Source organism: Vulpes lagopus, chromosome 12, assembly GCF_018345385.1.
Source record: "Vulpes lagopus strain Blue_001 chromosome 12, ASM1834538v1, whole genome shotgun sequence".
NCBI lineage: Eukaryota > Metazoa > Chordata > Mammalia > Carnivora > Canidae > Vulpes > Vulpes lagopus.
The window spans coordinates 12953984-12969275 of NC_054835.1; the positions used below are offsets into that span (position 1 = coordinate 12953984).

At 61.1% G+C, this 15292-nt stretch overlaps 2 protein-coding genes across 11 annotated transcripts in view; both read right to left on the bottom strand.

Annotated features, from left to right (window-relative positions):
* Positions 1–8357: 8357 nt before the first annotated feature.
* LOC121474266 (NOTCH regulated ankyrin repeat protein) lies at positions 8358–10107 on the bottom strand. The gene has a single exon (XM_041727244.1). The coding sequence runs from the start codon at positions 9762–9764 to the stop codon at positions 9420–9422; it is 345 nt and encodes a 114-aa protein (XP_041583178.1). The 5' UTR covers positions 9765–10107; the 3' UTR covers positions 8358–9419.
* Positions 10108–10961: 854 nt separating this feature from the next.
* The window catches only part of EXD3 (exonuclease 3'-5' domain containing 3), an 86578-nt gene continuing 82247 nt past the window's right edge, over positions 10962–15292 (bottom strand). For all 10 annotated transcript variants that reach the window (XM_041724274.1, XM_041724271.1, XM_041724277.1 and 7 more), the window contains one exon: positions 10962–15134. In XM_041724274.1, the coding sequence (XP_041580208.1) occupies positions 14671–15134 (464 nt within the window). In that variant the 3' untranslated portion in view covers positions 10962–14670. The remainder of the gene's footprint in view (positions 15135–15292) is intronic.

Consider the following 15292-nt stretch of genomic DNA (forward strand, 5'->3'; position numbering starts at 1 on the left):
TCATGTGAAAAAAGTTTTGTGTTTTTTTTTTTTATTTAAACTACCAAACTGCTCTCCAAAGTGGCCAGTACCGTTTTACACTTACACACCAGCAGTGTGTGGAGTGATCGCTTCTCCACATCCTTGCCAACGCTGGCTGTTGACAGTCAAAAACATACAGCTGGAATATGTAAAGAGCTCTCGCAACTCAACAATAAGTGAAACCAAGCAAATGAAGTAAATGTCTGATGAGCACATGGAACAATTGCTCAACACCACTAGTTATTAGAGAAATGCAAATCGAAACCACACACCAGGATGGCTGTAATAAAAAAAGACTGTCGGGATGCCTGGGTGGCTCAGCGGTTGAGCATCTGCCTTTGGCTTAGGGTGTGATCTCAGAGTCCTAGGATGGAGCTCTTTACATATTCCAGCTGTATGTTTTTTTTTTTTTTAAGATTTTATTTATTCATGAGACAGAGAGAGAGAGAGAGAGATAGGCAGAGACACAGGCAGAGGGAGAAGCAGGCTCCATGCAGGGAGCCAGATGTGGGACTCAATCCTGGATCTCCGGGATCAGGCCCTGGGCTGAAGGCAGCGCTAAACCGTTGAGCCACCTGGGCTGCCCCAGCTGTATGTTTTTGATCAGATCTATGTTCCAAATAATTTCTTCCAGTCTATAGGTTGTCCCTCAATTTTCATAACTAAAAATGTCTTGAACAGCCAATGTTTTGAATTTTTATGAAGTCAAATTGTTCCATTTCTTTTTCTTTCATGGATCACACCGTTGTACCTAAGAACCCTTGCTTAACCCCAGATCTTAAAGATTTTTCCCTATGCTTTATTCTAAATGATTTTGAGTTTTTAGCTCTTGCATTTATGTCTATGAGCCATTTTGAACTAATTGTTTTTTTATTATTTTATTTATTCATTCATGAGAGACACAGAGAGAGAGGCAGAGACACAGGCAGAGGGAGAAGCAGGCTCATGCAGGGAGCCCAATGTGGGACCTGATCCCAGGTCTCCAGGATCACGCCCTGGGCTGAAGGTGGTGCTAAACCGCTGAGCCATCTGGGCTGCCCTGTAATAGTATTTTTAAAGTTTTGTTTTCTATGTTAATGGATAGGACATGGAGATACAATTGATTTTTATATACTGACCACATCGCATGACTGGCAATTCACGTGTCTGCTGCAAAGCGACAGGACACAGCTTACCCTGCTCATCTCTGGAGAAAGGGAGGCCTTGGCCTCAAGCGCACAGCCCTCAATGCAGTGAGACTGCCACGTTCCCCTGGGTGAGGCTGGCTCTGTGGACACTTGGGGTCGAATTTTCCATCCTTGGGGACTTAGCATCCAGGAGGAGGGGGTGACACTGGCCATGCTGGGCCCATTTGGGAAATGTGCGGGGTAGGCCTGCAGACTTGCAGAGGTGGATTTGATCCGTTGGGGGACTCGCCGGCCCATACTCCCCAGCGTTTTCTGAGGTGTCTCTGTGATGCCAGCACCTTTATTGAGGACAAGAATTCTGTCCACCATCGAAACATTACCATTGAGAACTAGCCTGTTGGTTTGTGTGGTACCAGCCAGATTTTTCTGGAGGAAAAAAAAAAAAAAGACTGAGCCCCTCAGAAATTGCTGAAACACACTGCATTTCAAAAACCAAGTGTCAGAAGCAACGCCAAGAAAGTACATCCCACACAAATCCTTTTATATATAACTCTAGAACAGACACAAATAATCCCTGGTGAGAGAAATCAGATCAGCAGTGATCTGGGGTAGAGCTGGGGGGAGTTGACAGGGAGGGGCATGGAGAAGGTTTTTGGGGTGATGGAAATATTCCCTATATTGTGAATGGCATGAGTTATGCAGGAGGAAACATCGATCAGTACCTACCAGGCTCTAAATGGCTGCATTTTATTGAGTGCAAATTATACCACAATACAGTTGAGTTTTAGGAATATAAATGATAAACCTAACAATTTTCTTTTAGCTTTGAATAAAATAAAAAGAAGCCACCACAAAAGGACATCACAGAAAACCTTGAGGAGTACTTTATTAACAACATGACCTTGAGAATTCAAAGTGCCGGGTTACTTATTACTTTCCTCCACGATAAGGGAGAGGAAGATTAAGGCGACAAGAACCAGGAACAGAGGACTGAGGGGCAAAGGGCCAGTTCCACCTGCAGACCCTCTGCACTCTCTGGGGTGTGGGAAGCAGAGGGTTCCTGGAGCACTTTCCCAGCTTCAGAGCCTCTTTGGATTTCCTGATGGCTCCATAAGCACTGTATTGTTTGCTCAGCAGTGGCAGTGTGCTGTTCACCGTGGAACAGAGGACCCGAGGGCACAGTGGGCCTATTCGGCAGGGCTCCGGGGGCTTGCGGGTGTACACGCAGCGCCTGCCCTTCCTGTCTCCTGGGCCTGTGCAGTAGGCTGGGTCAGGCTCAGGAGGCCCCTCTTTTCTTCCTGTTTGGCCATCGTTGGACAGTTTTAATCCCTAGAAAGTTCCTCAGTACAAACTTCCAAACCTACAGGATTGGGTGGATTTGCAGACGGGTAGAGCAAGACAGAGCAGAAAGCACAATCGCTCTGATGATGTAGGACATTCTGGGGTTCCGAGCAAAGGATCGATGAATTCCTGAGATGTCTTTGGTGCACACAAAGGTGGTTTTATTAGGAACGCCTGGGTGGTTCAGCTGTTGAGCATCTGCCTTCAGCTCAGGGCGTGATCCCGGGGTCCTGGAATCGGTCCCAAATAGAGCTCCCTGCATGGAGCCTGCTTCTCCCTCTGCCTGTGTCTCTGCCTCTCTCTGTGTGTCTCCCATGAATAAATAAAATATTAAAAAAAAAAAAAAGAATGGTTTTATTGCCAGCCTGGGGGTGGGGGTAGAGATAAAGAAGTTTTCAAAGGAACCTCTATATGTTGAGTAGACTCACGGTCCCGGGGGGTCGGGCTAGGGATTGTCTGTTGCGCTCAATAGGGTCTACTGAGAGGCGGCGGAGCTCTGAGACCGCTTGCTCTGCTCAAGGATTTGTCAGTGGGCTGTAAGTAGTAAGAAGTTTAACTTTTCTTTTGCCTTTGTCGCCCACGTCACCTGACAACATGGCCTGGGTGATGTCATGTCACCAGGGCTGGCACAGACTCCAAAGGGTCAGCCTGGCTTCCTCCATGACCGGCTCAACCAGGCACAGCGGAAATGGACTACATTTCCCAGCCGCCCCTGCCGCGAGGTTGGTCCTGTGACCCCGCCCTAGCCAATGGGGTGCGGGCAGGTGTCGGGGCCCTTCCTAGAAACCGGCCTGCGGGAGCGGATCCGAGCGCCGCTCCTTCCTGCCCGCTGCGGGGGCTGGACCTGCTGGCGAAATGCAGCGCTGTGGGAGGGAGCCCGGTGGTCAGGAGCCGGCACGGCCCGCAGTGTCGGGGAGCGGGGCCCTCACAGCGCGTCCCATGCCCGGGCTGCCTGACTTCTCCGTTGAGAAATTTTGCTCTATCTGGTTGGGACGTATCTGGGACGTCTTGAGCTTGGTTGCCCGGGGTTCTTGCCCGGGGTCCCCCAGAGGCCCGCAGACCTGCAGAAGTGGGTTTGATCCTTTGGGGGACCAGCCGGCCTCAAGGCTGCTGTCCAGCCTCCAGCTCCGAGCAGGCAGGAGTTTGCACACAGACTTTCCTTACCCGCACTTGTCCCGCGGCACCACTTCCACGGGGATGTGGTGGAGTGGGGGCCCGCGGAAAGGGGCCAAGGCCGGCCTCCACCCCCGCCAGCCCTCTGCTGAGGCTCCGGTCCCCGACGGGGATCTAGAGCGCCCCACCCCGCCCCTGCCATGACTCTGGTCCCGAAGTGTGACATGGGGTAGCCACGTCCACGGGTGTGCGACAGAGCCTATGACCTGTTGGTCATCCATTCTTTGTGGCCCCAGGGCCCTGGAGTGCCCTCTCTTCCCCACTGGGCCAGGTGGGAGAACAGCACACCCCTGCGGATCATTTCATGGGGACAGTGGAAGACGCACTTCCCAGACCGCGTCCTCCGGGGACCGCGGAAGCCACGAGTCGCTATGGAGTCAACGTACCCGCCTCTTGCTCAGGCCTGGGGCGGCTTCAGGGTGTCCCCAGCGGGCCGGGAGGGCGCGTGCGAACGGCGAGGAGCCGCGGGGAGGTCGTGCGTGTGTCGCGCGCGCCCTGGGAGCCCCGGGCCCGTGGGCGCAGTGCCCGGCGCGGCCGCAGGGCGGCAGCACAGCCCGCGCAGCGCGGTTCTGGGCCGGCGCCCCCACTGGGGGGCTGAGCCTGCCTCGGGGCGGGAGGAGAGCCCCTACCGCGCGTGGGGTCTCGGTCGAGTCGGGGGTCGAGGTTGGGAAGGCGCAGGGGCGTCGCAGGCGCCAAGAGCCAGGCTCGCGGGGGGGGGCCCCTACCCCAACCCTCGTGGTTTCTCGGACGTGGGTCAGGGGGTGCAGCTGGTCAGGATCCTCGGGGGCCGCCGCCCCAGTCCCACCGAAGCCCAGGATACTCAGGCGCCGCCTCTGGGGGGATAACCCCGGACCGCCCTCAGTGAGCAAGCATCCGGCTGGGCTCAGACCCCCTGGGGGGCGCATGGCAGCCCCCACATGCAGCAGGGTCTGCGGGGCGCCGGGCGGGGGCGGGGGCGGGGAACCTCGGAACCGACGGCCTGTCCCAGGCCGTGACCCCAGAACACAGATGACAGCTGGTCTCTACCCCGCAGACACCCCGCGCCTGGCGAGTGGGTGCGCAGGACGGGCTTGGAGTCGAGGGTGGCGGGGCAGCCCCCGGGTCCCCACCTTATCCCGGCCTTTCTGAGCGCCCATCCACCTCCCTGGGCCAGGGCCCCCACTGCCCACCCCCCATGCCGAGCCCCCAGCCTCCCCAGGCTGGTTTCCCCCGCCTCAGCCTCCTCTAGCCCGCCCCCAGGCGCGCCCCTGCCCCCCCACCTCCCGGGGCCCCCCAGCCTCCCCCGCCCGCCGGTCCCCCACCTCCCTTCGCCCTCATTAGCATAGCAGCTGCTCGCCGAGCGGGGACCGGCAAGGAGGAAAGGGCAGAGGCCTTGAGAATGAATGGGGGCCACGGCTTTGGAGGGAGCGAGAGAAGAAGAGAAGAAAGACCGACAGACGCGCGCGGAGGGACGGCACGACGTACAGCCAAACAGAAGAATGCGCCCGACGGCGGGGAGGGCTGGGAGCGTCGCTCTGGAGGGGGGCTGTGCGGTGGGGGGGTAGGTGGGGAAGGGCGGCGGAGGAGGCTGCGCTGGAGGCCCCGTCCAGCCCGGGCCTCCTCCCCAGCTCCCCCGTGTCAGGCGCCCCGTGCCACCCTGTGCTGAGCCGCAGGACCCTTGGGGGACAGGCCAGAGGGCAGCCCTTCCCTCTGCTGCTCCGGACCTCCCCCTCCCTGGCCCTTGGCCCTCCCTCCTCTGGCGGGCTGGGCCTGGCTCCCACGCTGCTGGCCCTAGACATCACTTTCTGGCTGACCATTTTCCTGCATTTCCTGGTCTCTCTCTGGCATCCAGTCCAACAGTAAACACTTCCTGCGTCTGGCTGGGGGTCAGGTCAGAGAGACGTGGGTGGACAAAAGCCCCCGGCACCTCCAGCCAGGGGTGTGGAGCAGGCCCTGCCCTCGCCCACTCTGTCTGTGTCCTTTCTCCTTCCCTGTGGCACAGCCCCTGCCTTCCAGACCCCTCCAGCCTGGGTGGGGGGGCCTGGGTGCCGCTGGCAAGGACCCTCACTTGGCCTCCACACACAGACCTGCATGTCCTAGAGGCCAGAGAGGTCACCTCTGATTTCTTCCTTGCATGGGAAGGCTTGAGAGGATGCCCATGGTCTGCACAGCCCACCTGGGGAGGGACTCCCTGGTGACACCACTGGCAGGTTAGTGTCTGTTCCTGCACCCTGAGGATCTGGAGAGAGAACCTGCATTGCCCTGCTGGCTCCCTTGTTCATCACTTTGACCCCAGAAGGCAGGAAGTGTCTTTGGACTGGATACCCCCAGAGTCTGCCACCCACTGCCAGGGCCCAGGCTGGGGGGCCAGGTTGGCTGTGCACCAAGCAGCACCTAGGAAGAAGGCAGCCAGAGCCCACAAGGCCTCCCCGACAGCCGTGGGGCTGAGCGGCCCTGGCCTCCTTTATGTCCAAGCTGTGGAGAAAACTATTCCTCTGTGAGCAGCACAAAGCCTTTTTCAGTCAAATGTGTGTCTCAGAGAGAGGACTTCAGGGAGCTGCAGACGGGCCCCCGTGGTGGCAGCCCGTGCGCCTGCCGCACAGGCGCACAGGCTGGCTGGCCTCTCCTCTGTGGGGACGGGACATCGAAGGGCCAGCCACTCTCAGCAGACCCCTCCCCACAGCCAGTGCCAGGAGTAAGCATTACCTGCTAGTGTTACCGCAACCTCCTCCCTGTGCAGGAGGCGGTGGGGCGCAGCAGTTCCCCGGGTGGGAATGGACCTGTGGTCCTGCCTGCCCCTGGACTGTCCACACCACCCAGGCCTGACTTCATTCTCCAGAAACCCCAAGCAAAGTCCAAGTTCTTGTGGCAAGTTTCCCTTTCCAGGCTTGGCACCCCCAGCTGGCACCCTCGGTAGCTCTGCTCCCCAGCCCAGTGGACACCACCTCCCCTGCGAGCTCATTTGCATCAAATATTCCACTCACCTCTGTGGGTGTCAGAGCGGCTCCTTACTCCCCAACACTCAGGCTCTCCCGCAGCTGAGGGACAGTAAATGCTGATTTTGGCAACAGAAGAGGGAGCTCAGAAAACCCTCAAGGGCAGAACAGAGCAGGATATGCAAAGTGGAAACATGGACCGTGGGGCCGAAAGCTTCCCGTGTGGAAAGGGCAGTGTGTCTGCAGGATAAAGTGCAGCCTGAGGACCTGCCAACGGGAAGCTGACACCCTCTGGCTGCTGCAGAGGGTCTGACTTACAAGAAAAAGCTGTTACCTTTGCCGGCCTCCCCTTCTCTGGGGAGGCTATCCTTGCTGAATGCAGGCATCCTCTTGCTCTGGACCCACCTGCTGTCCGGGCACCCCCCTCTCATGAGGCCCCAGTGCCCCAGGGGCATCTCAGGTTTGTGCATGGAGAGTCTTTCCTCTATATACCAGAAACGGACACCTGCTCTGAGCTCTCTGCAGGGACGTGTCCGTCTCTCTTGGGGTCTGTGGTCTTCAGGAATGGCTGGCTCTAGAGGCATGCTGGCCTCCCCAGCTCCCAAATGCCACCAGGGGACAGAGAGAAGAAGCAGGCCTTTTAGTCGTCAGGAGAGAGCAACTCTTGAGGTTTCCCAGATTTAAAAAGTACCCCTTCTGTGCGGCAGGTGGCCCAGCAGAAACCCACAGCAAAGGAAGGGGGTGGTAGGCAGAGGGGGGCCTGTGGCATCTCAGGCTGGCTTCAAGGTGGGAAGAGCTGCAGCTGCTTTGCCAGGGAGCAGAGGAAAGAGCCTGTGGGCTGGTTGTGGGCGCTCTCAGGGTGGCCTAGGTCCCCCCACCCGGCCCCCCAGCTGGAAGAGCATTCTCCCCTGGCACCTCACAAATTCCGTATGTGGCCAACTGGGGCTGGCACTTGAGTTGTGCCCAGAGCCAGTTTACCAGGCTGGGTGCTTGGGTGAAGACAAGCCAAGCATTGTGTAGACGGCACCCACAGGTAGCGTGTTGCAGCCTGACCCTCTTCCCAGGTGCCAAGAGCAAGAAAAACCAACAAACTTTTTTTAATTAAAAAAAAAATCAATGAAAAATTTATTCATAAATTTTTCATGCTGGGCTACAAGTCTATATCGTACGCTCAGGAATGTGCTGCAGACTTTATCCAGTTAGAAGTGATCATACCAGGACCCACACACAGCTTCCATATAAGCCTAGAAAGTCTTAACATTAATTAACATAATTAAAAAGGTATTTGCATCTAGAAAAAAATATACAGAAAAACTCCTTTTGGAGTAATCTGTGCCTCAGTTTCAATGTCTGCTTGTTTCACTGACATTATCAATATATTCTTCTCACACAAGGGTTTATAAAAGGCCCCAGATGACTGCCCGGGTCTGACCAGCCGCGCACAAAGGGCCTCCACCCACCTGTGTCCTCAAGTGCTCCCCATTTCTGCACGAAGGGTCAGCAGCACTCTACCCAGGGGAAGCCTCATTTAAATTTGAATAATTCAGCCTCCCTTTTATTTCTCGGGATCAAAACAACAAGGGGTGTGGGGTTGCATAGAAAATGGGAACCTCGGAGACCAGGAAGGGCGCCTTTCGGGAATAGTGACGCAGAAGCCCCGCCCCGGCCCAGGTCCCCGCGCGGCCCCTCCCCCACGTCGGGATTCGAATCGGGTCCGGGCGGCTCCGGGAGGCTGAAGACAACACAGTCCTTCAACTCACTCAGCAATTAGCACAAGAGATTCACAGTCTTATAGGTATTTTATAAAAATATAAATATGGGTACACTGTTGCCTTCACAACGCTGGATACAACGCCCTTTAAAATTGGGTTTATAACCAAGATTCAACAAATACACCTAAAACTTGGCTTAAAATATGTTAATATTTTATATTCTGTCATAAATGTTATGACATTTAATCGTGGCAAATCCATTTACTTTTTTTAAAAAAGTGTGCAACCAACTACCTAGAATATAAGTCGCTAGAAAAGGCCTCACGCCACCCCAGCCCCCGAGGAGCCTCTGCAAAGCCAGCAGGGTCGGGGCACGGCCTCCCACGGGAGAGGGCAGAGGGAGGCCCGGGGCTCCCCAGTCGCGCTCCGAGGAGTATGTCCGCGTGTAAGAGGGGGAGGGAAGGGAGGAGTGGCGGGGGCGGGGAGGGGGCCTCGCACGGGAAAACCATCAGGCTGGGCGGTGTTTTCAGTGCAACCAAGAAATGACAGACTCAAGTTTTTTTAAGTTTTAGGACTAGGAAAATAAAAACGCATCTTCCCCCCACAACCACATTGACCACGCACAGTATTTTCCAAACAACAACAAAAATCAGTCGCACAAACTGCACCCACAATGTGCACACACAGGATAAATAGTTTGGAGCCGCAGAAGAGCGGAGCGTCCCCAGGGTCGCGCGTCCGGGCCGGGGCGGCGGGCTTCGGCCGCGGGTCCTGCGGGCGGCGGGGCGCCCCGACTCCCGAGCCCCGCCGCCCGCCTTCCGCCTCCGGAGAAACGCATGGACCGGAGGATCCGGTGTCTCGGGACTCCGAACTCGCTGGTGGCCAGACTCAGATTTCAAAGGGGCTGCAGCCCGAGCACCGCCCCTTCCCCCAGCCAGGCGGCGGCAGCGGCGGCCGTGAGCAGCCCTCGGCCCAGGTCCGGGCGGCCGCGCGGGAGAGGCGACCCCGGGGCCCCCCGTGGGCGCGGACGCGCGCGTCGGACTCGTGGTGGCCGCGGTGCGCACCGAGGTAGTTGGCGGGAAGGTACAGTAGGCGACACGCTCGAGGCCCACGTCCGGTCCCGGCGGGCATCACCGGCCGCCGCCCGCGTACTTGGCCTTGGTGATGAGATAGAGCACGATGTCCTGGTGGCCGCCAAACGCGGCGATGTGCAGCGCGCTCCAGCCGTCGCGGTTAGCCAGGCGGATGTCCGCGCCGAACTTGACCAGCAGCTTCACGAGCTCCAGGTTGCCGTCGATGACCGACTGGTGCAGCGCCGTCTGGCCCTCGGGCCCGAACGAGTTCACGTTGAACTCGCAGTTGGTCATGTTCTGCAGCAGTGACTGCAGCTCCTGCGTGTTGCCCTTGCGCACGGCCTCCTGGAAGATGCGCTGCGTCTGCGGCGCCGAGCAGGTGGACAGCTCAGCCTGGCTCATGCTGCCGCCGGACGCGGGCCGCGGGCCGTGCCGGGGCTCAGCGCGGGCGGCGGCGGCTGCGGCGCGGGCCCCTGGCTGTCTCGGGGCGCGCCGGGGCGCATGGAGGGCGCGGAGCCCCCGGGCCCCGCACGCCGCCCCTGGGCGTTCCGGGCGCTGGGGGCCGGGGGCCGCCGCCGCCGGGCCCCCGCCGCATCCAGCCGCGCCCGGGCGGGCGGGCGACCGGGGCGGGCACTGCGCTCGCGGGGGCCGGTGGGCCCGGCGGCGCCGCCGCGCGTTCCGGGTCCCTGCTCGCTGCGGCTCCCACGCAGACACCACGCGCCTCCCCACGCGCAGCTGCACTCGCCCGCCCGCCGCGCCGGGGCGCCTTTTACCCCCCTTTATATTTGCATAACAATAGGGCGCCCGTGACGCGCACGCCGGCGGCCCTACGATTGGGCGGTGCCCACGTGGGGGCGGGGCTGGGCGGGGCGTGCCCCGGCGGCCGCGCGCTTCGCCGCAGGGGGCGCTGGTCGCCGGCTCGGGGCCAGGTGGCGGTGCTGGGCTGGGGGGGCGTCCTGGATCCTTGCGCCCCGGGCTCCCCGGATCCTTGCGCCCCGGGCTCCCCGCATCTCCGCCGTCGTCCCGCCTACTCTTCCTGTGGCCACCCGGGGAACCCCAAGCTGCCAGCTCGCGCAGACCCCGGCACGATCCCGGCGGAGCGCGGCCTCCCCAGGTGGGGGCTCGGGAACATTTCAGATCCTGGGGGCTGGGGTCCCCAGCTCTCCGGGTGCGCGGCGACGAGACTGGCCAGGCCTGGGCCCCGGGACCCCGGGTCCACGCGCGGGGCCAACTCCATGAACAGCTCGGTCTTGTGACCTCAGCCATGCAGTCCTTCCCGCACGGGGGGGGGGGGGGGGGGGGGGGGGAGGCTTCTTTGGTGGCCTGGGTGACCCCGCCTGGACTCCACAAACCCTGAGGCCCTGCCCTGATGAAGGAGCAGGTTCTCCACCTGAGGAGGCTGGTGGGGGGGCTGCCCCCCTACATCCCACCCCGGCTCAGAAACTCCTCCAGAGGGGGCAGGTCAGTCAGTGGGACCTCAGGGCCTGTTTCCCTCTGCTGGGCCACCTCCAGCTGAAGGAGTAGGCCAGGCCTGGCCGGATGAGCAGCCCCAGGTAAGCCACCAAGGGCTGCTTGGAAGGGAAACACAGAAATGACTCATTTTCAAACTGTAAACCCATATTTTATTGATGCTCTAATACTGCCACCAAATTTCCTCATTAGGGTTTTACAGTTTATAGCTGGGCTGTGGTGTCTGGAAATTGGGCAGGAATGAGTCTCAGAGCAGCAGGCCTTGGGCAGCAGGAGGAGACCAGTTCCCAGTCCCAGGAGGCAGTTGCGGGCCTTATCTGGGGAGCCCACCCTGCTTGGTCTTGTCTGGGGGGGGGGCATGAGTGTCTGCACACATGCAGTGGTACCCCCATCTTGCTCTGTGCCCTAGAAGAGTCACAGCCAAACCACAGGAAAAACTGGGCAAGGCCAACCCAGGACTGGCTGCCTCTAGTCTGCCAAGCTGAGACATGACCGTAGCTGACCCTCCAGGGCCCTCCTGGCAGCCAGAGCTCCTGGGGCCTACTCGCTGGTCTCCCTGAGGCCAGTGGTCCAGCTGGTGGTCCAGCAGTTCTGCGAGGCCTGGCTTCCCCCCGCAGAAGTGCCCCACAGAGCCCTGCGCTAGGGCCAGCTGTGGGTGTGACCTGGGAGGAGGCTGCTATCAGGACACTCCTCTTACCAGGAAGTGTCCCTGGGTCCAGTAAGAGGGCCTGGGAACAGGTGCCGCTGGACTGTGGACACCTTGAAGCTGGGGCCCCCGACCACCCCAGCACCAGGGAAGAGGGCCAGGCCCTGTCCACCGGGGCCCACAGAAACCTCTGGACAGTGACCCTCAGAGTGGTAAGCACGTGACCCTGTGCAGGGCTGGGATGCTAGGCAGCACATGCCACCCTGCTGTCTGCTTCTCCCTGGAACAGGGTTGGGCATGGGGGTAGCATGCTGGGAATGTGCACCAGCTCTGGCCATGCCCAAGGCGGTCCCCCGAGGGTGGCTCATTCAAAGCCAGGCCCTGGCCCAGGTGGGCTCAGGTCACCTGACCTGAAGAAGGGCATCTCAGAGACCCTCTTGGGCCCAGGCAGAGCCTGGGAGCAAAGTCCCAGGAATACCCGCGCCAGCGTCAGGGAGGGCAGACAAAGGGGCCCTGTGAGCTGCGTGTGGGAATGCGCGGCTGCCACTGCAAGCCATTAAATCGGTGGTTTGGGTGTCTCCAGCCGGGGCGGCATGGCCACAGTGGCCATGAGTCTGGCCTGAGGCTCACACGCGCAGGGCTTGGGGTGAGAGTCAGACAGGTGCAGCTGGGCCTGCCATTGTGGAGTTCAGGTGAGGGTCACACTGTCCCTAGGGACTGATGGGATTCCGTGCAGGGCAGTCACTGCATTCTGAGCAGCTCTGGCCCACTCCCTAGGGGCTGCCCCATCCTAGGACAGGAGGGGAAGAAGGGCTTGCAGGGCACTGCCTCCTAAATGTTTGCCCAAGGGATGTTCCGAGAAAGGAGAACATTTGTTCCAAATGCCCTGGAGGGAGGGGGAGAAGCCTGCCATTGGCCAGGCCCTGCCTGGGCTCCGAGCGACCCCCTTGGGCATCTGCAGCTTTTCTCAGTGCTGTCTTCACTTCCACAAACAGGCAGGCGCTTCCCTGGCTCTGGGGGAGAAAGCCCTGACCCCGGGTATGTGGGGGTCGCCTAAACCCGGGCTCCATAGGCAGGCCGGTCCTCTGCATCTGCTCCCAGGATGTGGTGCAGGGGTGCCGCCCGCAGGGCCTTGGGGGAGGAGCCGGAGCAGTGGGTGCCGGCAGCTCGTTGGCAGGGCCTGGCGGAGGGGAGGGCCGCAGGGGCGGCCGAGGCCGGAGCTGGGCCAGGGCCTGCGGCCCCCTTAAGCACTAGGCGGGGGAGGGAGGGCGCGCGGGCGGACGGGCGGGGGCGGGGCTTCCAGCTAATTCATTAAAATGTGTCGGGGAGCGTGGGAAAGAGGAGAGTGTTTCTTCCCAGCAGCCCAGACACCTGGTAGAAGGGCCGAGAGGATAGAGATCAAATAACAAACACTCAGCCCTCGGCCAGAGCGGAGGAAGGACGCCCAGGGCAGGAACTGGGGCAGACAATCCCTGCGCAGCTCTGGCCTGCCCCACCGGCTGCTCGGGGCAGCGCCTGGCACCAGGGCCCCAGCCCACCCTGCCAGCACGGTGCCTGACCCCTGGCCTGGGATGGGGCCTTAAGAGGCTGCTGGCCTGACCCCGGATGGTCAGGACCAGGGTGGCCGCAGAGCTAGGCTGGGTGGCAGAGGGCTGGGAAGGTGGGGAGGCAGGTGGGATGGTACAGGCGAGGCTGTGAGGGCTACCCGGGGCAGGGGTGCTGGGCAAGAAGGACACTTGGTCTCCCCGTGCTGCCCCTGCTCTGGCCTTTTTCTGTTGAGGACCAGCTGCCCTTGACACCAGGGCCTCAGGGCAGAGTCTCCAGGAAGCAGGGGGGTGGGCAGCGGGGGCCAGCACCCCCGGGGGTTTCCTCCTGACCCCCTGGGGAGGAGCAAGCTTGGGCTGCCTCCTAGGACAGGATTCGGTGCTGCTCTGGCTCTAGGAAGCAGCACCCCGACCACAGAGGGTGCCCGACCCTGCTAGGGCCTGGCCAACCCACTCACCTCAACAGCCCAGCAGTGACCAGAAGGCCAGCGTGCACACTTGGCCCAGACACAATGCCCACTTAGCCTGGCCCTGTCCCCGGGGCCTCCTGGCCTCTCCATCTGAGCAGGGGCACCAGCTACAGCCAGCCCAGGCATGCCCCGGAGCCCAGTGGGCACTTCCGGGGAAGCAGAGGACAGGGAAGATGTTGGGATGTCTGTGTGGCCTGCGGGAGGAGCCCTTGCATGCACACCCTGTGGCCTGACCCTGGCCCTGGGCATGGCCAGAGCCCACCTGGTACCTGGGCCCACAGGTGCACCCACTCTGGGCACAGACGGCGGCCCTGCTCCTGCCCCCAGCCCCAGTGGCCCCCGAGGTTTCCGCCTGGGCTCCTCAGCCAAATCTGAGCTGGTTTCCGCTCAACGCAGGAAGGACAGGAAAGGGATGTGGAGGGGGGGAGCACACATTCCTGGGGGGTGAGCCAGGAGGAGGCAGCGAGGGCAAGATGCAGTCTGGCTCCTCTCCCCACCCACCTGGCAGTGAGGCCTGCAGGACCCTGGGGTGCCAGCACCTCAGTTTCCCTCCGGTGGGTGGAAAAGCAGCTGCTTCCTGAAGCTGAGGAGGGGGCTCCTGTGTGCAGGGGCCCCTTGGGGCTTCGGATGCTGCCCTCTTGCAGGAGAGGAGGCCACCCAGCCTTGAGTGGGGGAGGCCTGTGGGGTCAAGCTCCGGCCAGCGGGGGGCCAGGGTCGCAGACTCAGAGGCGCTGCCTTTCCTCCAGGCCCCGGCCTTCCAGTACACATGGATGTCTTCCACAAGGGGGGCTGCCCTGCCTCAGGCACCAGGTGGGGCTGGGGCTTAACCCCAGGAAGCCCCCCCACATCTGGCCTGAAGAGCCTGCCTAGCAGGATCCCTGGGACTGGAGGGGGAGCTGGAGGGTCCTGAAGCTGGGCTGGCTGGGACCTGCTTGGGGGAAGGGAAGGCAGGGGAGGCCTGGGGAGGCCAGCAGAATGGGCTAGTGGGGTGGGGCGTGTGTCTGCTATCATAGCAAAGGGAGTGGGCCACCGGCGCAGGGGGCCTGTGTGTCCCCCACCTCCTGCAGCCTGCAGAGTCCTGGGGACGGGGAGCCACTTGGGTCCCACCCCTGGGCCTTTATGCAGTGCCCTCTACCAGGCATGTCCTTCCCACCTTCCTCAGGGTGTGAGCATCCTGACTATGGGCAGACGGTGTCCCCCCGAGCTGTGCTCTGTGCGGGGGTCCTGCTGGCAATCTGGAGCACTCTGGGGTGGGCACTGGGTCCGTGTAGGTCAGGGTGGTCCTGCCTCGGCCAGGGGACCAGGCCAGCGGGGTTGGGGCGCTGTGCTGGGGGGCCGCTGGCTGGGCCAGGAGGCTTGGGCTGCCTCTGGGAGCCTGCGGCACTGTTCAGGACTTCGCTGAAGTGCGAGGTGACGCGGCCCAGGTGGGAGCCCTCCCAGAAGACCTTGCCGCAGCCCGAGCAGCAGTAGAAGTGCTGCAAGTCGGGCCGCCACAGCACGCCCTCCGGGACCCTCGCCAGTTGCAGTCGGGTGCCGTTGGCCAGGGTGGCAGGCGCGTGGCTTTGCAGGTCGGCCGCCTCCAGCCAGCGGCAAGGCAGGTGAGAGGTGTAGCCCCCTCTGGGGGCCTCGTCGGGGGCATCGCCTGCAGGTGTTGGGGCCACTTTGAGCTCTCAGCCTTGGGCGTGTGTGCCACTTCATCCTCTGACTCATCTTACAGACCCCTGGCTCTCCCCACTGGGGCTGCACACCACCCCTCACTGAGCACACAGACCGTCTTGGGCTGGGTATGGGTGTCAGGAG

What these genes read in the sequence shown, in the direction of transcription:
- LOC121474266 (XM_041727244.1), bottom strand. Translation starts at nt 9,764, where the DNA reads ATGAGCCAGGCTGAGCTGTCCACCTGCTCGGCGCCGCAGACGCAGCGC.